This window comes from Monodelphis domestica, chromosome 5, assembly GCF_027887165.1.
Source record: "Monodelphis domestica isolate mMonDom1 chromosome 5, mMonDom1.pri, whole genome shotgun sequence".
Taxonomy (NCBI): Eukaryota; Metazoa; Chordata; class Mammalia; order Didelphimorphia; family Didelphidae; genus Monodelphis; species Monodelphis domestica.
Window position 1 is genome coordinate 256,999,208 of NC_077231.1, and position 23,545 is coordinate 257,022,752.

At 38.4% G+C, this 23,545-nt stretch overlaps 2 protein-coding genes across 9 annotated transcripts in view; one reads left to right on the top strand and one right to left on the bottom strand.

The window, feature by feature from the left end:
• Nucleotides 1-1,865: 1,865 nt before the first annotated feature.
• Nucleotides 1,866-5,242, bottom strand: LOC103101122 (uncharacterized). The gene is made up of 2 exons (XM_007505293.2): nt 3,964-5,242; nt 1,866-2,203 (listed from the first exon to the last, which is right to left on the bottom strand). Exons 1-2 carry the CDS (start codon nt 4,915-4,917, stop codon nt 2,135-2,137), a joined length of 1,023 nt encoding a protein of 340 aa, XP_007505355.2. The 5' UTR covers nt 4,918-5,242; the 3' UTR covers nt 1,866-2,134.
• Nucleotides 4,631-23,545, top strand: part of MPP7 (MAGUK p55 scaffold protein 7) — a 305,221-nt gene continuing 286,306 nt past the window's right edge. For 3 of the 8 annotated variants that reach the window (XM_056800070.1, XM_056800065.1, XM_056800068.1), the window contains exon 1: nt 4,631-4,768. The gene's annotated coding sequence lies outside the window, so the exon portion shown is untranslated. Of the gene's footprint in view, nt 4,774-21,653; nt 21,779-23,545 lie in introns of all 8 variants that reach the window. The other 5 variants (XM_001375831.5, XM_056800067.1, XM_056800071.1 and 2 more) reach the window with 3 other exon arrangements.

The window sequence follows — 23,545 nt, forward strand, 5'->3', positions numbered from 1 at the left end:
ACAGGACATATCATTTCAGGACATGCAATTTCATTTCCTATATAGGAAACTGTGAGGGAGGAAACTCCTTTTTTACTAACACAGACAGACACCTTCTCTGTAACAACAAGTCTTGGAGAATTGCCTGGGGCACTAACAGTTATGCCTGGCTGGGGGAATATAGTCCATCTGATTCATAGGTGGGATCTAAAACTAGGTCCTCCTGACTCAGAGATGGGATCTCCCCACATTTTGCCAACTGGATTCACACACAAGAAGCATTTCATATATTTTTGTTGAATTGGATTCAATTCCAAGGTGCTGTAAGGATTTTCTTTTTCATGTTTTTTAAATGGAACTGACAGCCAGGAAGTCGATAGGATACACACACACACACACACACACACACACACACACACACACACACATGCATATATGTAAATATATACCTATGTTTAAAGAAGAGTTCCAAAGAGAAACCTTAATAAAACACATGGGATTTAGTTCACTCAACTGGAAAGTAAGGGATGGCTTACTGATGGTGGCTCTCAGTTTCCTTCTGGTTATTTTCCATGGTAATTGTAAGCCTACTATAGTATAATGGAAGCCAGGAAGCCAGAAAATAGCATCCGGCGGCACACAGCCACGCATGTGTGGGTACTTAATGTTTTATATATAAAAATTCTGAAAGTTCACTGAACCTTGTTCACTTGGAACCTAATAACAATGCTACAGTCTATAATTTCAGACAAACCAATTCAGGACTTAGTAATGTCTGCGTGCATGAGTTTCCTTCAGCCCTTTGGTAACCTTGGTCAAATGGGATAATACAGCCCATCTTCAACCAGCCACCTTAAGCATGTTTATCATTATCATCATCATCAATTAACATTTAGGGATTACCTATTGGTTGTATGACTTCCTTCTAGGATTTATGTTAAAGGAATGAATAAGTGTTCTGACTTTTATCTGACTTTTGCTTTAGAGTCTACATTCAAGGCTGTTGTTAGATGAGAATAAATCATATATTGATTTTCTATGCTCTAGCCTTCATTTTTTAGTTTCTTTCCCTAGGCATTGAGGGCTTTCAGAGTTCCTAAGAGAAAAAAAGATCTAAAGCCATTTGCTGTAAAGGCATCAGGGACTTAATATGTTACCCGTACCAGAAATATCTTCACACCAAAAGAGAAAACTCTGATAGGGAATCAGCCTAAGGAACTAAATGTTAATGGTAGAATTTCAGATACCCCAGGAAGCTACTCTCTACTCTCCTTACATTGTTTTCTATATCACTGTCCAATTTAAGTAAAACTGGCCAGATCTGAACTGTAATTTGTTTGCCAGAAAATACTTTTAGATACTTTAGATTTAGTTCACCTGACTACCATTTATGGCGTTAATTTTTTTGTGTGTCCTGCCATTTTAATGAATTTTATGCATTTCCACCTAAAGTATCTTTAACTTATTCTCAAGGAACAACAGTGTATCAACAGATCTGTAGGACTGAAGGTCCTTCTCTGTGACTGTGTGGTTTAGCCTCTGCTCTTGGAAAACATCTCCTTGAAGGAGACGAGTCAGCTCTTTTTTTCACTCATTCTTGTATTCTTTTATGTCCCCACTCCAGAGCTTTAACCCAGAAAAATCACCTAAAGCTCAGGTTTGGCTTCTGTAAGTAAAAAGATGATCAGAATAGTGTTCAGACTTCCAGGTATGTATAGAATAGTTATTTATTTCTCCCCCACAAAAGAAATGCCTAAAACCCAAAAGCCTCACAGGTGCACCTTGACAAAGACTTCTAACAGTATCCCCAAACTCCCATTATACTCTCCCCCCAGGAGGCTGATAATGTAAACCTTTAAATCATGAGACACTTAGTGGGACTTATCATTACTCTACCTCTTACCTGCTCAATCTTATCACCTCAGTTTGTTTGTCTTCTAGCAGGGTTTGGGTTTGTCTTCTTGAGGGGTGTTATGGTTATCCTCTCCCTAGAAAAATGTTATGGTAGGGGCAGGGAACACCTTTAGCAGTACAACTGGTTTAGAAAGAACACAGGAGCTCCTGAGGTGTCCCCTTTCCTCATGATTGCTATTTGGTCTACTAAGGAAAAGAAACAAAGTGGAAGAGGCATCAAAGGGCTAAGGCTTGCCATCTTTTATTGAGCAACCAAGGTTGGTAGAGGGGAAGGGGGGAGGGGGGGAATGATGTGATCTTCTTTCTCCTCCTGGAAAGAACCCAAAGAGAGAGCTCTATATAAGTTTCAGAGAGAGCAAGAAGAGTGAGAACAAAAGTCATTTGTATTTAAAGTCAATTTTGGGGGGTGAGGGGATGAGGTGCTGGGTGACCCAGTGGATTGAGAGCCAGGTCTAGAGAGAGGAAGTTCTGGGTTCAATTATGACCTCAGACACTTCCTAGCTGTGTGACCCTGGGCAAGTCACTACCCCCCCCCCCCCCCCCCCCCCCCCCCCCCCCCCGTTGCCTAGCCCTTACCACTCTTCTGCCTTGGAACCAATACACAGTTTTGATTCTAAGATGGAAGTTAGCATTAAAAAAAGTCTATTGATAGAAAATCTGTTCTTGGCCACTCCCTTTAAAAAAATTTAAAATACATCCCTTTCTCCTGCTGTTTTTTCAAAAGGGACTAAGGGGTTGCCAAAACTCCATGTCCTTTATTGTTGAACCAAAGCCCATAAGACCTATCTGAAATCATCCAGGGTCTGATAGATCAGAGTTCCCTCTTCCCCACTCCCCACACTTCCCCACAGCCAATTCAATGGGAACTTTTGTACAAAAAATAGATGTATTGTAAAACAAGTTCACAGAGTTGAGATAAAGAACCCCCATTGTAGATGGATGCTCCCATTGAACTGGTTGGTAAAAGGGGAGGGGGAGAGGGAACCTTGATCTATAAAACCCTGGGCCACTTTAGATAGACCCATTGGGCTTTTGTTCAGCAGTAAAGGACATGGGACTTTGGCAACCCCTTTGTCCCTGTAAAAGCAGAAGGAAAAAGGGAGTGTATTATTAAAAAAAAAATTTAAAGCAAGTGGTCAAGAAGAGATGCCCCCTCAATAATATTTTCATTTTTTCAGGTCTTTTTTCACATCAATATTCAATTTATTTCAGCAAATATATATTAACCCTTACTGTATGTAAATCTCTATGCTAGGCCCCATGCTCTGGCCTTTGTTTCTTTTTCTTTCATTGTTTTCAATGGTCATTCTGCATTTTACCCTTTGCTCTATAGCCCATGCCAGGGGTAATTTGATTGTACTTAATTTGCATAGCATGTTCTACTCCATGGCTGGAAGCCCAATATTGATATTAGTGTAGCCTCAAGAGGGCTAGGGTTGAACCTTGGAGAAAGGATGCCCAAGGTTCCTAAGTTAACCTGGAAGGAGACCATTGCTTATATGTCATAAGGTTGAATTAATTGCCCTTTTAGGTATCATTGATGTTTTCCCCTTATGCCATTTTCCCCTTTCCCCAAATCACATTGAATCTTGTCTTTGTTGCACCTCAGAGCTGATGGTCAAGATTCGACTGAAAACCAAGGTTCCACTGGGACTCCCTTTCCTTATTTGTAGAAGGAGCAGTTAAGTTCCCCTCCTCTGAGGCCCTTTCTTGCCCTACAATTGTTTCTATAAAGCTCTTCATCCCATACCTCTTTTTTAACTTTATCTTGGACCATATGCTTCACCCTGAGTTGTAGGTATTTCTTATCAGGGAGTTACCTTACAATTTTGTTGATTTTACCGTGCTATCTACACTTAATGAGGCTAGGTAAAAAGCAGTCCATCTGGAGAGGGTAGGGCTGCTCACCGGCATTTATAAAGCTTTTAAAGATAGGTGGAGCCTGCAATCATTGCATATTTTTATAATTTACTCAGGAAACACTTATGCTGTATACTTTCTCTCCTAACCATCCTTTGTGGGTTCTCATCCAAATTTAGATTCTCTTATAAATAAGAGGTTGGCATTTACCGCCAGAACTTGTGCGCTTTCATCCATTGTTGATACCACTACGCGATCATCTCTTCTCCCCTCTCCAGGGATGTTGGGCTCTAGGGAAAGGTTGGCATGGAGGTTATTTCCAGGGTCACCAAGGCTCGCAGGGAGGTGAGGAATTGAGCAGGTGTAAACTGATCCAAGGTATAATGAGTTCGTATCAGGAGTCTCCAGGTAATAGATTCTTTCCCCAAGCCAGCTTCTCTTGGATGCTGGAGCACCCGCCACCTGCGACCAGCCAAGGAAGGAGGCAGGGGGCGTGTGCGCAACTGAGTGCCAGGATAGGGAACAGAGCTGAGAGGAGCAGGGGCGGAGCGTCGCTTGATTGACGGACGGTGGGCGTAGATCACCGACGCCACCAGGACCAATTATGGTAGCGAACGGCTTCCTCCCACTGGCCAATGAACGCGAGGCGGAGAACCAAACGGTCGCCTGGGCCAATGGGAAAGCCCTTCCCACGCCGGCGGGCTGCCGGGGCGGGTCGGGGCGGCTCCTCTCCACCGTTGGCCCCTCCTCCAAGGGGAGGGGGCCCAGGCGGTGACTCCGGGGAAGTCGTGGTGGGGGCCGGACTCCCCGTGGACTCGCGCGCGCGCGTGTGTTTGTGAGTGTGTGAGTGAGTGTGCGTGCGTGCGCTCGGCGATGTAAGCGAGTGAGTCCGCGGCTCCCGGCTCCTGAGCAGCAGCCGCCGTCGCCTCGCCTCCGCTCCTCAATCCTGCGCCCGAGCCTGGAGGAGCAGGGGTCGGAGGAGCGGGCGAGGCCTCTGCCTTCGTCACCCCCGTAGGTAAGGTAGGTACCCGCACCGCTGGGCCGCCTCTGCGGCTGTCCTCGGCCCGGCCTCCGGCTCCGATCGCGGCACCTGGCGGGAGGCGGGGCACAGGGGCGGGGCGGGGGGCTCGCGAGCCGGACCCCAGGCTGGCTGGCGGCGACCATCCCTCCCTTTTTAATCCGGAGTCCGGCACGCAGCAGTCGCCTAATAAGTGCCAGTTCTCCAGGCTTGGCTGCGGGAGGACCGAGGGGCTGGCGGGGCGAAGCTGGGCAGGGGTCTTCCAGGGTCCAGCACTTCTGCCCCCAAGTGTAACTCAGAGCTCGCCCCTTGGCTTGTTTTCTTATTTAGTTAGCTTTCCTCCACCTTCTCTTGTTTTCCCCTCCCCTTAAGCTGACCGGGAGATCCGTGGCGGGTTGAAGTGGGAACCTGGCTAGAGTTAAGGGCGGGACCCCTGCTCGGCCCGGGACCCTCCAAGCCCATCCCTCGGCCGTAAAAAGAGGAAAACTGGGGGATGTTAGTACATGTTGTAGTTAGCGCGGGGCTAGACTCCGAGCAGGCACCTAATAAGTCCCTGTTGGCCTGACCTATTGGGGTGGGTCTGCAGCGAGGTTCTTCTGAACTCTGTGAACTTGTTTTAAAATATATTTATTTTTTGTGTGTGCGGGAGTTGTTTTAAAATAATTAAAGTTATGTTTTAAATAAAAAATTTTATAATTAATCATTTCTATAGAATTAGTTTCCTTTGCACTCCTATTTATTTTATGCTTATAAAACCTATATCCTAAGAAGAGGTCCATAGGATTGTTCAGACTTTAAAGCACAAAAAAGATGGATTCTAAAGTCATTTTTGGAGGGGGGGAATTTTTCTTCCTATTAGTCTTGTGATTGGGGGTGAGTATTATGATATTAAACAATATCCAAATAAAAGATGAGTTGTGATATGATTCCTTTTAATAATATCCAAATAAAAAGCCCTCATTCAGTTTCTAGTCAGCAGGTTTCTGGGATGAACTTGCCACCCAATTTGTGGGTGATGATTTGCTGTGGAGTTCCGATAAGATTTATTTGAAAAAAGGTAACTTGAGATCATATTTCTTTATCTGAGGAATTTCAAAGCACTTTGTACTTTTCACTCGGTCTCCTTACATACTTATGTTATCTCCATTTTTACAGATGGAGAGTTTGGGGCTTTTAAGAAGAAAATGTTTTGTCCTAATTTACTCAAATGCTGAGGGTTGTAGAAATGTTTTCCTGATTGCTAGTGTACTGTTAAATTCTGCCTTATTGCTCAATATTATATTTAAGAACTTTTCTTGAGTTGTTAGGCTAAATTTATCCATATTTTTGTAGTTATCTTCAGTGCTTAGTGGATAGAGAACTAAGGCTTGGAATCCAGAAGAATCCCACTGAAACACCTTCCTAGCCTCAGTTTCCTTATCTTTAAAATGGGGATGCTGGTAATTGTAGTACTTCTCTCCAAGGGTTCTTGTGTATATCATTATAAAATAACACAGGTAAGGTGCTTAATAAACCTCAAAAACTATAAATGTCACTCCCTATCATTACATCTTATACTCATTTTGTAGGTAGAAAAACTGAAAACTGAATGATTTGACTTTGGCTTACTTTTTTCTTGTTTGGAGTCGGAAATGGATTTAGTTAGGATTTAGTTTAGTTAGGTTTCCACAACTGTTCCCAGCTCCTCTTCATCCTTTTTATGAACATTAGCCATTAGCACAGTGTCTGGCACATAATAAGTGCTTCATAAATGCTAGTTGATCTACTGAATGACATGGGTACTCATTTGTGGTAGTTATCAGATAGAGGCCAATCTATCACTCACTGGTATGTCGATTTGTCTTATCCGGTAAAGACAAAGGCTTTTACAGTAAACTCTACCAGCTTTTAAGTTTTTGAGCAGATTTGGGAGTGTGGCTTTGCTTTAGCATAAAAGTTAATCTTCCATTAAATAAACAAGTGAATTGCTTCAAATGAAAACCTAACCTTAAAATATGGCACGTATGGTAGTTTAAAACTGATTAATATGTATCTTGTAAGTGTAAATGCAAATGTTCTGTAGCTTGTCTCTGATTTACTTGGTCAGCAAGTATTTTTCAAGTGCCTGCTATGTGCTTGGCACTGTGTTAAGTGCAGGGGATAGGAAGAAAGGCAAAAAACAGTCCCTGTTCTCAGGGAACTCACAAGTCTAATGATGGAAGACAACATGCATATTTTGCTTTTGAAAATTTCTGTAAAAATCTAGAGTTGGAGAAAAATAGCCAAAAAATGTTTACTTCTTAGACTGATTATGCATTTCCACCTTTAAGAAGTAAATGAATTTAATTCTTATTTATATATCTGATAAGCTAATGTAAATAGATTAAAAAAAATTCTAAGTAATAGTACTCGCCCAAAGTCACACAGCTAAGAAGTGTCTAAGGCCAGTTTTGAACCCAGGACCTCCTGACTGAAGGCTTGGCTCTCTATTCATTGAGTCACCTAGTTGCTCCATAAATAGATTCTTTTCATTTATTTTTTTATAACCCTTACCTATCTATGTATTGGTTCCAAGGAGAAGATCGTTAAGGGTCAGGCAGTGGGGGTTAAGTGACTTGCCCAGGTTCACACAGGAAGTGCCTGAGGCCTGATTTGAACTCAGGGTTTCTGGGTCTGGCTCTCAATCCACTGCACTACACAGCTGCCCTGTAAATAGATTCTTAAAGTGAAATTAGCCTATATAAACTCTTGAAACATATTAGGTAAATTTAACTAATTAATCATTAGTAGCCCAGTCTTATTTTATGGATTGCTGAATTGACATATCCTAATCATGAAATTAATCCCTTCTTTTCTTGGCAAACACACCTGTTATACATAACACAGATATGCCTCAACAGAATTATTTAGCAAGTTTGTAAAGCATATACTTTCAGTTTTTCTCAAGCTTTGACTGAACAGCTCTACTTTTTGCTTATATCTTTCCTTTCACTTTGAATGTATACTATTATAATTTATTAGCAAATTATTTGCACCAAGAGAAAAATTTGAGAAAGCCATCCTTTAACCTTGTCTAATTGCAAAAATAAATCAGTTCCCTGCAATATTAGATAGTGTATATTTATGTCTATGGTATATATTTTTTTAATCCTCATAGGGCTTTCTTGCAGTTGTGAGAATTTTGCCCTTTTTGGTCACACTACTTCCACTAGGCGGTGCAATGTCTGTTAAATTTTTGAGACTGGAAGTGGGGGTGGAGGAGAGAGAGAGAATGTGAATGTATAGGGGGTATTTATATCTTACTGCTTCTTTATTTTTTACTGATTTGAAGAGAAACACATTTTTGCAGTCATGCTCTATGTCTGCAAAATAGAATTATAATTGGCAATTTCAGTTAAGAAAAATAGTTTAAAGAAAGGAAAACATGGAATTTTATGTTGTCTGAATGTTATAGTGCTCAATATTTTTTATCCTCTTGAAAGTAGATTTATTCCTAATATGAATTACATTTCAAAATTTTTATATAGAATTATTTTATGTGTTTTACACAGGTGTATTTTATTTTACTTAGCTTCAAACTTTAAAAAAACTACTATACTATAAAACAATAGTATAATAATAGCATTTGTATAATGCCTTTAAGGTTTATAAAGTGCCAATCTTTCCTATAAACTATACTGTAGGTGATATTATTTATTCCCATTTTGTAGATAAGGAAACTGAAGTCAAGTGTCTTGCCCAAGGTCATATAATTAATACTCAACATAGAATTTGAATTTAGTTCTTTTTTTCAGGTCCAATACTTAGTCTGGCAACAACATTTATCGTGTCTGCTGTCTGCTAGGTACTAGGTACTAGCTAAGTGCTAGAGATACCAAAAAAGACAAGAATAAATAGTACCTACTCTGAAGGAGCTTAGATTCCATTAGGGGAGACAACATGCAAATAACCAGTGTTTTTTTTTTTCCCCAGATGGATACAGAATAGATGAGAGGTAATCTGAGAGAAGAAGTGGAAAGTCATAATGGGATCAAAGGATCATAGTTTTAGAGCTGGAAAGGACCTAGATCTATTTTAATCCCCTCATTTTACAAATGAGGAATTATTATTGTTGTTCAGCCTTTTCAGTTGTGTGTGACTCTGTGACTCCCCTTTGGGGTTTTTTTTGGCAGACACTGGAGGGATTTGCCATTTCCTTCTCACGTGCATTTTATAGATGGGGAACTGAGACAAATGGGGTCTAGTGACTTGCCCAGGATCACACAGTTAATTAATATCTGAGTTTGGATTTGACATCAGGAGAATGCCTTCTTGATTCTAAGCTTAGTGCTCTATTCACTGTGTCACCTAGCTGCCCCTACAAGTGTGGAAACTGAGACCCAAGGAGGTGAAGTGATTTGTCTAAAATCAAACAGGCAATGGGTAGCAGGGGCCAGAACTTGAACCTCAGGCTGTGACTGAACCTCTGTCTCTGTGCAAATCAGTAAATTATCTGAGTGTCCTTTGTTCAAGGTACCATTGTTATGATATAGAAAACATTTATGGACATGTGTAGGAACAGTTTTTTATGCTTATATTTTTTCTTAAGTGTTTGGATTTGCTAAATCCTACTGTAGATATGAAGAATGTCATTGCCAGTAGGTGAAATGGACAGAATATGGTTTAGTTATGAAGGAATAAATATTAATGCTGGTAGTAGACACTGTGATAGACTGGCTTCTTTAGTCACTACTCTTCTAAATGAACTGCATTAGAAATCAGATGGGAAAAGGTATCCAGCAAGAACCTCATTAGGTTATGTGTGTTTTGTGGTCAGCATATCTTTCATAATGAATGTAAAACAGGTTATTGACTTATAACAAATTCTACCGTAAAGATGAGTGATTCTGGGAAGAGAGAGTAAATGCAGGTGGGCAGAAGGAGAGCAGCTGTCTGCTGGTGGCAGCCTTTGAGTGGCCAATACCTATTTCCTTTACATATACTCAAAGCGTTTTGAAAAAGATAAAAATATTTCCTAAGATTGAAAAAGTTACTTTTTGGATTTTGAAGTTGATATGACAATGCAAAAATCTATTGTTGAACATAGACAAAAAAATCAGTATAGCCAGAACTCATTTTATCAGAATTTAAATACTCATTTCTTAAAGTACCTTTTCTTCCTAAGATTTCTGAGTTAACTTTTAGGAATTTAAAATATAATTTCTATTAAAGGCCATGATATTATTTAGGCAGAATATAGAATCTGCTTTAGGAGGTGATTGTCATGCTCTGAATAGTCATTTGAGATGAGTAAAATTTGGAGGCAATAAGGTGAAGTGAAAAGAACACCCACAGCCCAGGGAGCCAGAAACCATTGTTCTGGTACTGGTTCTACCAGTAATTATAATAGCAGCAAACATTTATATGGATTGAAGGTTTGCAGCACCATCAACCTAGATTTTTCCTTTGATCCTCATAAAACCCTATGAGTTTGGTGGTGTACTACTAAGGTGTTTTGTAATCTTGGGCAAGTTACTTAGCAAAATGAGAGGGTTAAACTAGATGATCTCTATGATCTCTTCTAACTCTTAACATCCTATGACTGTTCTATGAAACTAACTTCTTCAAAGTCATTTTAAATTAAGATTAAAAATAAATTTCTAGTGTTACTTCACTAGAAGTGCTGAAGGCCTCTCTTTGCCAAACACAGAGAAATTAATAATATTTGTGTTATTGATAATTTCATTCTTCAAAAAGTACAGGAACCAAATAGGGAAAATTCTCCTCCAGGTCTGATTCTCACTAATGGGGAAGATCTGATAGATGTGGTTTTATGGAAAATGTGGGGAAGTGACTACTCCATTCTGTCACTATCCAGTCTCTTCAGAGTTTGTGGTAAAGAGAGAAAGGAAATCTGGATGTAGTTTGGCATGGACCCTAGCTTTTTAGAGACCAAATTTCAAAAAAGTCATAGTAAAGAAAGGAAGGATCCCATGGGACTAAAATGCTTCACAGGAAGGACAGCCTAGAAGAGATGAGAGAGGTTGAAGAAGGAAATTTTGAAGACACAAAAGGGAACAATTCCATTGAAGTGGAAAATAGGATTTGTTTGAAACAACTTATGTAGATGTACACAGACTCATCAGCAAATTTATATTTATAAACAAATTGTACAGAAGGCCAGGTATCAGAATGATTACAAAATATGGCACAGTCTTTTAAAGTACTATCAGGAATACTAAGGCTCAGAATGAGCTAAAGCTATCAAGGAATGCTTAAGTACAACAGCTATTAAAAAAAAAAATCTCTTTTTGGACAAAAGGTAGAATACTTTGCTCTGTATATATGGGATGATGACATCTGACAAGAAAGAGAAAGTAGAGCTGTTAAGTTCACATTTTGTTTCTCTTTTCTCTGCCAAGAGGCAGAGAATTCTGGAAAGGACAGAATAAAAGTGACCAGCAGGGATCTGATGCCTAAGATCAATGAGGAGATAGTTAAGAGAGTACCTAACTATCCCAGGTCATGTGGTTCAGGTGAATCACATCAGAAAGAAGTAACCAAAATGATTGCTGAGTTGCTAGTAGTGATAGAGAAGAGCTACAAGTTTGGGGAAGCACACATGTATTGATTTTCAAAAATGGGATAATAGAGAAGGATCTGCCAACTAAAGGCAGGTGAACTCTGATTCCTGGGAAAATTCTAGAATTCATAATTAAAGAAGTATTTAGCAAACATATGGAAAAGGAAGCATGACTTTGGCAAGAGAAGTCATGCCAGACTAAACTAATTTCTTTTTTGATAGTTATTACTAAAGTAGTAAATGAGAGCAATACTTTATATACAGCTTACTTTTATTTTTGCAAGGTTTTTAAAAAATACATCTCATATTATTCTTGTGGAAAAGGTGGAGAGAAATGACATAGATGTTAATAAAAGGGTATGAAATTTCAAACTAATTGGATGGCCCAAGTTCACATATGGCTACTGTTGTGGGGTCAGAAGGGAAAAAGCATTTCTATAGTACCTACTCTGTGTTAGGACTGTGCTAAAACTCTTCCCAAACATTATCTCTTTTGAGTTTCCTAATAACTCTTGGAAGTGGTTATTGGATTTTTCCTCATTTTGCAATTGAGGAAATTAAAGCAAACTGATTTAATCATGTTACAGTGCCAGTAAATGAGACTGGATTTGAACTCAAGTCTTCCTGACTTCAGGGCCAGCCCCCAATTCACTATGACACCTAGCAAGAATTCTTCAGTGGAATATACTGGAGATCTGTGCTTGGTCTTGTGTTGTTGAATATTTTTATCAATGTCTTGCATAAAGATGTAGGCAATATAAGATCTTATTGTGTTTATTGTTTGTTGTTTAAAAAACACGGTGGTTGGATTTAATTCTCTTTTCCAACAAGATATCTTCCTTCCATACATTAATACAGCTTATATTCCTTGGAAAACATAACAAAAATAACTTTGTTCAATGGCTCCCTGATAATAAATATTCGGCAAGGTACAGACTAGGGAAGTATGCTCTTCTGAAAGTCATTCTACACTCTAATGCAGAAGAGCCAGCTAGTCTAGGTCAAAGACAGATTCCCAGTGGAATGATGAGGACCTTCCAAACATTTGTGAATAACATCATCTTGAATTGCATCAAGCCTCATCACATTGCAGAGCCTTCTGGAAGAGATTTGTAATCACAAGAGAGGGTTTGACCACATATTAAAGACCACATAGATAAAGTTTCTTGCTTGGTTTATGACAGTAATACCTCAGTTTTCATTGACATCGGTTTGGTTTTTGTTGATTTTGTCCATGAAACATTTGTCTTGGATTTTGTCAATGTGCCCACTTGACATTGATGCTAATTTTGAGAAAACAAAGACGACCCACACTTTCTTGGGCTCAATGTGAGCAATACATGTATTGAAAAGCAAATAAATCCACTTATCCATACAGATAGCAAATGAAAATCAGATAAAGCACACGGAAAATATGTACCCGGCTTTACAAAATGAATGAGCTCTCTCGTTGGGAGTGAGATATCTCATCTCAGTCAAGTAGAAATTCTCCCTTAGTATCTCAGCTGAGAAGAGGGACATAATCAAGGTAACAACTCCTACATGTCAGCTTCTTTCCAGTCTTTCCAGATAATGCCTTGATACATAAGGTCCTTTTGGAGGGGGATTCCCCTTCCAAACAATAAATTCTCTCTCCCCTCCTCAACATCTTCCATATTCCAAGAAGAGTCTTCAGAAAGGTAAATGCCATGTTAAAGGTTAATTTATTCTTTACATTAGTCTTTTATATTACTTTTATATTAATTTCTTGTTGTTTTTGGTGTTAAATACTATTTTCTATGAAATGTGTTTTTGGTATGTATTTTAAAATATCTAGAATGAATTAATTGGATTTACATTGATTCATATGGAAATAATTGCCTTGATTTTTGTTGATTTCTCATTTTGCCAATTGTTTTTGGACAGATTATTGACAAAAACCAAGGTATCATCATATATTAGTATGGACAACTTAAATTTATTCATTAGTTAATGTATCTGGGACAGCCATTCAAGATGGTCCATGAGTTGGGCAGGAGAAAGGCAGTGTAGATTGCTTTCAGGAAATTAGAAAGCTCCTTTACAGATTCCAAGCTTTTAAGAAAAGCAGTCCCCATCTTTTCCATACTATTAATATATTGATGGTGTGGTATGACAATGAGACATGGAATACAACTTCCTTGGAAGAAATAAAGATGAGTATTACACATCAGTGGGGAGGCACGTGGTAGGTGTGAGTAGACCACAGTTTTTAGATAATAAGAGTTATCAACAAAAAAGAGGAGTAAAAGACAAAAACAGGAGGAAAGGAAGTCACCAAGAAACTGTATGATAAGAGAAGAAAGCCTGCTAGTTATGTGACAAGAACAAGGGACAGTGTCCATGCTATTTATTACCTTTGAATGGTCAGGAGACACAAGGAAGGGCCTCGAGCATGTTAAGTGAGCATCTCTGATAAACTTAGGTGAGATCATGGACAAAAGTCATTTAGGTTGAGCAGGCACTGGATGAATTGCAGTCTTCATTGGAGGTTCCCCAATTTGATGAGATCACAGGACCATTTAAATATTTGTCTGCTAACTTCCTAGCTAACTTAATTTTTCACTCATATGTTAATGAAAGGGTAAGAGGAGAGAGTGGGTAGAGAGCTGACCTCAAAACTAGGAATCACCAGGGTTTTAAATCTCACCTCTGATACTTACTGGCTATGTGATCCTGAGGAAGTTACCTAATCTGTCAGTGGTCTAGGCAACTCCCAAAGAGTATAAGTTTCAGAGACAGGGTGACCTGCATTGATAGAGTTTCCTCATGTTGGAGTTCTTTTTATTATGTTTTAGGGGATATCTCACATTAATAAGTCTGATTTTGCCTTTGGGTGATTCAGTGGCCCAAAATGTTCAAGTGACCTCATTAATTACATGCCTACTGCTTATTGAGATGGTCTTCATGTAGCTTATGATGTGGTTGATATATAAATTGAAGCATTTTAAGACATTCCTTAGTTGTCTTTTTATACTCTGTATTTGTCCACTGACTCCTTAATTGATTTATTCTGCTGGATCTATGATCTCATCCAGGTTAGTGCATGCTCAGTTGGCAAAGATTGCAACTTGTCTACTGTTCTTGTGCAATTCTTTTCCAGGTCATTTTTTTTTTCTGGAAATCCAACACTGAGGAACCTCCCACACTGGAGGCAGTTTTTGAGTTCTTTGACATTTTAGTTTTGTCACTACTTCAGTGCTTGGGCTAAGTCATCTGTTTTTATAATACAGTTTTATATCTATGTGAGTTAAGCTTTATGAAGCAGTTTTCTTTTAACAGCCCTGTGAAGTGGTGTAAATATTGTCATCTCCATTTTATAAATGAGGAAAGTCAGACTTAGAGAGTTTTTGTACCCAATATTACATGGCAAATAACTGCTGAAGCCAGGATTTGAATCCCAGTCTCCTGACTTGGTCCTGTATGCTTTCCAGCTTATTATGGTGTTATTCTTAATTCTTGCTACTTGACTAACTCACCTCATTTTCTAGTCTGACATGTTTCTGTTAATATATTTTATGCTATGCAAATAATTCTTGGCAATATGCAGCAAGCAGCTTGCTAAGTCTGATTTTTTCTTTCCATTTCTAGAGCAGGTAAAAATATTTACAGTTCAATTCATCAAGCAGCTACTTATGGCAGACATTTTGATAATCACTAGGAATTGGAAGAAAAAAAGAAATGGTTTTTGCTTTCAAAGAGTTTATATTCTAGGAGATTGTGTGTATGTAAATAAATAATATGTACATGAAGAAATGAATGAAAACATCTCTTAAATTTATTATTATTGCCATACACTGTGCTAACTGTGCTAACAGATGTAAGGAAACAAGACATTCCTTGCTCTTTGGTAGGTTATGTTCTCATAGAAGATAACATATATAGGGAAGTGATTTCTGAGGAGGCATGTTTTGAACAAGGGTTCGTGTGAAGTGTGATCAGTGAATGCAGACCTCTAGTAATCAATTTACATGTACTTACCATGAATGCTAGAACTGATTTTATTTTTGTTTGAGAGCTGGAATTGGAAAGAGGGATGTGTGGTGGGAGGGATTGGAATAGTATAGGTAGTAGTGTGGTGGGGCTGAAACTGGGTGAGCAAATGTTAACCATTCAGCCATTCAGATTGCAGAGTTATAGGAGTGGATCTTTCAGTTCCTAAGGGGAAACTGCACATGTTGGGGAGTGGACAGGATAAGCCTTTTTAGAAGTATGAGGTGAGCATTGAAGGGAGCTAAGAATTGTAAGAGGTATGGATAAGAAGGGAGACTATTCAAAATATGGGGAACAGCCTTGAAAAGACCAGAGACAGGATATTGAATAAGGTGTGAGGGACACAGTTGGCCAGTTTTGCTAGAATATAATGGATAAGAGGGAATACTCTGGAAGCAGTCTAGAAACTTATTTTGGATTCAGTTGTAAAGTGCCAAGCAAAGGAGTTTGTCCTAGATCTCAGATGCACTAGGGAATCACTGAAATTTCTTGAGCAGGAGAATGATGAGGTCAAATTTGTTAAAGAAAAGACAGCTGAATAGAGCACCAGATCTGGAGTTAGGAGGACCTGGGTTCAAATGTGATCCACAGACACTTCCTAACTGTGTGACCCTGGTCAAATCACTTAACCCTGATTGCCTAGCCCTTGCTCTTCTGTCTTAGAGTTGTTACTAAGTCAGAAAGTAAGGGTCAAAAAAAAAAAGAAATGACTTTCATTTTCCCCTTCCCCAACCTTTTAATCTATTTCCCCCCAACCCCAATCCTCTCAAGCTCCCTTAATAAAGGAACTCCCACTCTTCCCCACATCCATATTTATTTCTCCCTCTTCCCCACCACTTGAAAAAAATCACAGGTTCCCCTAACAAACTTTTAAGTGGAAATCAGCCAAACCAAGCATATCCACAGAATCAAGTCTTCTGCTTAAAAATAAAACTGTTAACAAATAGAGGTTCTGGGTCAGGACTATGATTAGATGTACCAGTGGCAGAGACTAGAATCAAGGATTGGGAGTCTGGAAATCATCCAGCAGAATCCTAACTAATATAGAGGTCTTGGTGGGGGTCTTGGGCAGCTAGATGAACTATTTCTTGCATTTAGAGTGCCTACAATAGAATGCTTAATAATAATGCTTAATTTATTTTGTTAATCTATAATATTTTGAGTGATTTGAGTAACATAAAATGACAATTTTTATTTTTTAACGTGCTCTTTGTGAAAACTTGAATCTGCAACTAGTGATCTAATAATTGATTCAGAAGAGACCTTAAGAATTGGACATTTTTTTAAAAATTGGATATTTAGTATTGTAACTTTGTATCTATGATTATCTATTAGTGGTGCTCCTGGTAAAAAATGCTTTCTTGAGACTTTAGATTTAACTTTCAATCACAGGAAAAATTTTCACATTTTGCTGAAATCATAAAACATTCTATCTTCATAACTTAACCTGGTCTTTTTGCCCTTAGTGGATTGCAGTGACAAGTGTTAGATACTGCCTAACTGGGTGAAGCTGGACAAGTCTCTTAATTCTCATGGCTTTTATCTTTTTACCTATAACATGGGGTTAAAATAGATCCCTTTCTCATTCTATAATGCTTTAATTCTAAGGGACCCACAGTAAAAAGAGTACCAACTTTAGAGTTAGAATGTGGGTTCAAATATCACTTTTGATATTTACAATTCTCAGGCCTCCTCACTGTCCTCATCTGTAAAATGAGAGTTGTGACCTCTGAGGTTCTTTCTAGTTAGATCTATGATTTCATGATGTATAGCTCCCACTATAAAGGAAAATTATACAAATGTTGCATAACTTCTAACCACAGATATGCAATTTAAATAAACTAAGTCAAAATCTCCAAGCCATAATGAAGGTTTATTATGAGAGGGCCAAGTCCCATAACAAAGCCTGACCTTGGTCAAGACTAGAAGACCTCGACCATTGTGAGAGGACTTCTTTTATCCCCAAAGAATCAGACAAGTTTTTATATCAGTACAAAAATAGTCCAAGAAAATAGTAATACCCCTCTAAAAATAGAGGTACCCAGAAGCAATGTTCATGTAGGAAGCACTTCTTATTGGTACAAGATATCATTTGACCATGACTTGAGTCACTTGACAGAAATAAGGGGAGTGGAGGTGCCTGGGCTAGTGATGCAAAAGATAAGAGTGAGTGGTATTGGATGGTACCTGTTTCTGACCCAGGATCAGGCATCGTGACATATGGTGGATCACAAGTTCAAGACCATGATTATTGTTGAGGGTGCATGATACAGCAGATTTGAAAGTTAAGGCTGACATTAAGGCCTGTGTTAAAGCAGTTATTTGCTTAATTCAAATCCTTAATACTTACACTAAAATAATCATAAACCTATTAATACTGTCATTTATGATAGCATTATCTTAAAATCACAATTATGATGAACTCAAAACTATTGTTAACATTAAAATCTAATCCTTATATAAGGAGGTAGGGATTTTCACACTTACACCAAGAAATTCCCATGTTATTCTATTGTATGCATATATGTGTACATTTGTACATATAATCAATGTATACTTATGAATCTACATATGTACATGTGTCTGTATGCACATAATTGTATAATACATGAACACATCAAAGGATTCATGATTTTATTGATGGGGATGTTTCCTCCAGTGTATATTGCAAACATTTCATGCTTAAGCATTTTTTTTTTAGGTTGAACAATTTACTTGCTGCTGAACCTTAGCTTTAAAGGCTTGGTCACTAGACTTATACTTGAAATCTTTTCAGCTTGGAAGAGTCTCTAAGAGTTTGTATTCAGGCTTCTAGAATTGTTTCCATGCTGAACTATCAGGGTAGGATGAAAGCAGACATATCAATCAATAAGTATTTAAGTGCTTTTTTTGTATCACCTTTTGGACTTGGTGCTGAAAATAGATGGAAAAAAAAATCCCTACCCTCACATTACTTAGAAACAAAATGTGCAAGTAGAAGCAGGTTCTCTCTCCCTTTTTCTCTGTCTCTCTCATATATTATTGTATTAGATAGTATGTGTGTATATACACACCCATAAATACATATTATACATGCACTTATAAAGTAAATTTAAAGTGTAAATTTCTGGGGGAAAGACATTATAAGCAGAGGAGGAGCAGGGTAGTAAGAAAGAGCTTCTCTTAAGAGACAGTACTTGAACTGAGATTTGAGAGAGACTTAGGGGTTCTAGGAGACAGAGGAGGAAGAAGAGAAAATGAATAGTATGCATGGACATTAGCTTGTGCCAGAGGCATGGAGATGGGGGAGGGAGGTGGAATTCTGTGTTAAGAGGCTTAGCATGCTGGTTTGACTGGATTGTAGAATGCCTGAAGGGGAGAAATGTGAAGACTAAAAAGGTAGATTGAGGCTGTATTGTGAAGGGCATTAAGTACCAAGGAGGAGTTTGTATTTTGTCCTAGAAGCAATAGGGAGTTTCTGGAACTTTTGGAGCAGGAGGGTGCTATGGTCTGTTACATGAGAATGTCCCTGGTCACTGGGTGGAAGATAGATTGGAAAAGAGAGAGACTAGAGTGAGGAAGACTGGTTATGACACTTTTGCACTGGTGAGGACTTGAGTTAGGTGAGGACTTTGTTAGTGGAGATGGATTCCAGAGATACTATGGAGGTAGAATTGATAGGATTTGGCACCTGAGTGGTTATGTGGATGAGGGGAGAGGGAGGAGTCAAGGATGACCTGATGGGACAGAATGCTGTCAGAGCTAGGGTTGTTTAGGAAATCTGTTGGATTTGGTGGAAACGGTAATGAATGATTTTGATTTAGACCTTTTTGGAGATCTTCAAGAGCTAGGTGACCATTTGGGCATGTGATAGTGGAGATTCTTTTCATATACAGGTTGGACTAAATAGGTAACTCTTCTAACTCTTTCCTGACTGACAGATTTTGTGATTCTTTGATAACTGGTCTGAGATGCCTGTAGAGACATGTGTAGTGTGTGTATGTCTTTGTTTGGGACCTTTGATTTCACCAGTGTAGGTAACTCCAGAATGTGGAAACTCCCTCTAGCCAGGTAGATAGCTAATCCTCTGCCTCACTTGGTCCTGGGGAGTTGTCTGGGCTCTGAGAAGTAATATCATTGAGTGTGGTCATAGAGTTGGTGTGTGTGTCAGTGGAAGGTCTTGAACTCAGGACTCCTAGTAGATTCTTCTCCACAAGGGGCAGTGGATGGAGCTGAACTTGGGTTTAGGAAGACCTGGGACCAGCCTCACAAACTTACTAGTAGCTCTGTGACCTTAGACAAGTCACTTAGCCTCTGGCAGCCTCAGTTTCCTTATTTACAAAATAGGGATGGTAATAATAGTATCTACCTCGAGTTTTTGAGACTCCAATGACCTAATATTTGTGAAGCACTTTACAAACCTTTAAGTGCTGCTTAAACATTAGTTATTAACAAGATGCATGGTATAACTTTAGAGCCAGGAAGACCTAGGCTCAAGTCTTAACTCTAACATACTGGCTTTATGCCCTGCAGAGCCACTTAACCTCCCAATTCTCTAGGCAGTTTTCACATTTCAAAGACTGTAAGTTTCAGAGTAGGTGCTAAAATACCTTGGAAGAGTGAGTTTTCTCACTGGAAATTCCCCTTGCTAGTGAAATCACAAAACTAGACTTTAGCTATCTATTACTACTTTATCCATTGTTATAACCTCCCCCTCATCACCTCTGTTTCTACTGCTTTGAAACAATCTCCCTTTTTTCAAGCCTCAGAGGTTTTTCACAAACAAGAATCTAGGGTACTGAGAAGTAAATGATACTGTAATAGTTAAAATTTTGGTTTGACAAAAATAATGTTTAAAAAATTGTGGTTGCTGTATATAAAATTAACTTCTTAAATAAAAAGGCTGTTTAGTAGCTTTATTTACAGCAAGGTAGAGATGTTAAAGTGGGAAATATAGGAAGGAGGTAGAAAATATTGCCTAGCTAAAAATACCCTAAGTCCTAATCCTAGTGCCTCCAGACTGTGAATCTGAATCTCACCAGTCCACAAGAGTGTTATTATTATTAGTCAACAACCAAAAACTGAAGCTGAAGAGGCTGAGCCCCAAAGGGCAATCTCTCAGGCCAAGGAGGCAAGAGTCTCACCCCAGTAAGCGGCTCTCTCTTCAGCCTGAGTCTCCAATGTAGGAAGCCGAATCTTTACCAGAATCCAAAGTCCAGATCAGGAATCTGAAATCTGAAGAGCCAAAAGACACTGAAAAACACCAAGTCTAAGAGCCAAGAGCCTTCAAGAACTAAGAGACAAATCTCTCCCAGGCTTCTGCTTATATACAGTTTTCTCTGCCCATCAGTTCTCCTCATCACATCTTAGGAATCAATCACATACTTTCAATTTGCCTAGCACTGTGGGGGAGGGGATAGTGCTTGTGGACCTTTAGAGAGTGAACTTTTTTTTGTAACTTACTAAGTGTTAAGTAGGGATACTTTAAGTTTTTGATTAAGTAATTTAAAATAGACAAAGGGAATAAAAATTCCCTTTCACAATACTAGGTGTCCCAGAAGTCTTGGTGAAGTTTTAAGCTTCAGCAGGCTCATCAACATATAATTACAGTGTAATCGTAATAGCTTAATCACATAATGTAATAATTAATAAATGAAAAGCTTTAACAGATTAAAAACAGATTAAACTTTTTGGACAACCTGCATAAGTATTTTTTAGAACTATAAAAATGGGAGAAAGCATTTGTCCCAGAGATATAAATGGAAGATATCTTTCATTAGTTCTGGTCTAAATAACCTTAATGTGACATCAGCCCTCATGTGACTCCTTTTGGTTGTGGGGCTTTTTTTCAAAAGTGTACAAAAAAGAAAAATAACTCTGATTTTGGAAACTGCCAGAGTTGCCCATTAGGTGGTGCTTCACAGTTTCATAAATTGCTTTTTGGGGCCCCTGCACAAAATAGCCCCTTCTCAAGAGGCTGCAGTATTCTTGCTAGCCACTCACTAGAAGCCTCTCAGCTTCTAAACTCCTGAATACTTCCTGCTATCCCTACCTGGCCAAATCTCTAAGCTTGCTAAAGTAGTTTTAATGAATTCAAGATTGAGGTCTGAATTAGTCTAGGAGATGTAATGGAATATTATTCAAAATATTCAAATTTTTTGTCTACTTGGCTGAGAGCCCCCAACCTGTCTGCTTTTTTCCCTTTGTTTACTTACATTGCATTCAGAGACTTAGCATGTTGAGATCACATATTTTGTTGTATATATAATAAAGAATAAAAGGAAATTAGATTAAATGCTCATATATAGAGATGTTAGCCTTCAACTACCCACCTTTGTATTGCCCTTCTAGATCTTTGGATGTGACTAGACAAGATTCCCACCACAGATCCTTTTGGCTTATGGAAAAGAAATATGAGGAGGAACTTTCATTCTCACTTCTGGATTAAGGAACAAAGGAAAACTGGGAAGATCAAGGTTTCTACTCCCTTTCACAGTAGCTTTTGGTTTTGGCAACTCTGGATCTTAATGCCTCCTGGTCCCCATCTCTAGTCCAAGATTTGGCCACTCCTTTCTCTTTGCTTTCAGAAGCCTAAATTGCAAGGGCAGTGTGATATTTTTGGTGTATAGATGAATTACCTGTGTCCTATTCTGTGACTTCTGGACAGTTGCGAAATGTTTTAGAATTAGGGAATGAGGAGGGTAGGCCTCTACTCTTTTTGCCAGAATCATGAGAAACTATCCTCTGTTCTAAACTTTGAATCATCCTCTTAGGCCCATCAGAAAAAAAAATACAAGAAATATTAAAAAGACAACTAGGGTCACAGATAACTGCAAAAATAACCAAACTGTAATTTTTAAAGTTGTTTACTTTGTTTTCCAGTATTTTCTTGTGCGGTTGGCTTATGAAAAACATTTGTTAAAATTTTGTAGATGACTTTAAAAGTTCTTACTAATTCCTCACTCTTGTTAAGATTTCCTTAATGAGATTAACTTGTTTGTATAAGATTTAGGAGTACTAACCCTGAGTGTACAATGAATCCTGGTAGTAATCTCTTTAATGTTATTGCTGTGTTTTGATGGCTACATTAAAAGATTTGGAGTCACCAGTAAGGTTCCCATAACCTGCTATGAGTATAGGGAACTAGGAACAGTAGGGGAAAATACCATAATGAAATAGGTGGGAGAAGGGCACACCGTGTAAAAGGTGATACTTAATCATTTTTTCCAATTATGAGCTGCATAGAATTCCAAGAAACGAAATAAAGTCTACTTAAAGTTCTAGAAAGGTTAACTAGTGCAAACAGTGTCTCCTTGCAACCTAACCTCAGTGGGTCACTGACCATTGGAGAACATATAAATATTGGAAATGGAAATGCTAATAATGAATATTCTCTACAGATTGTATTTTAAAAAACTGAGTTGGTTTAATGTAGCATTTTATTTGCTCAATAGATTTCAAGGCTTAAGGTTTAAGAAGTATTGTTTTTCAGTGACTTTTTATTGAAGACATTTTGCTTTACTGCAACATTGTCAAACAAATACTTATACCACTCACATTGTATTTTTTCTCAAAATAAATATGTAAGCGGAAGCTGGATGGCTCAGTGGATTGAGAGCCAAGCCTAGAGGTGGGAGGTCGTAGGTTCAAGTGTGGCCTGAGAAACTTCCTAGCTATGTGATCCTGAGTAAGTCACTTAACCCCCATTGCCTAGCCCTTATCACTCTTTTACCTTGGAACCAATACACAGTATTGATTCTAAGACAGAAGGTAAGAGTTAAACAAAACAAAACAAAACAAATGTGCATGTCCCTTTCCAACAAAAAAGAAAAATTTAATTGTTAATAGAAACTAGGAATTCTTTAATCATTTGAACCTTTTTTGGTACCAGACTTTTTAAAAAAAAAATCTTTTAGCATTGTTATTTCGAACATTATGGTCATTGAATATGCTGCTTTTTTGGGATTTGCTTTGTTCATTCTGTTTTTCTTTGTACTAGTTTCTTTTGTTTCTTATGAAATCTTCATATTGTCATTATGCTGCATTATTCTGTTTATTTATACTACAAATTGTCCCATCCTGTAATTACTGGCCACATAACTTGCTAATGTAACCTTTTTTTCTTCTTCTTAGAATGAACTTAACAATTACTAACAAAATGATCATTCCAGTATTGCAAAAATAAACAAGAGAATTTTATAGACATTTAATTTGTTACCAGAGTTTGTTCTGCTTTTCAAATA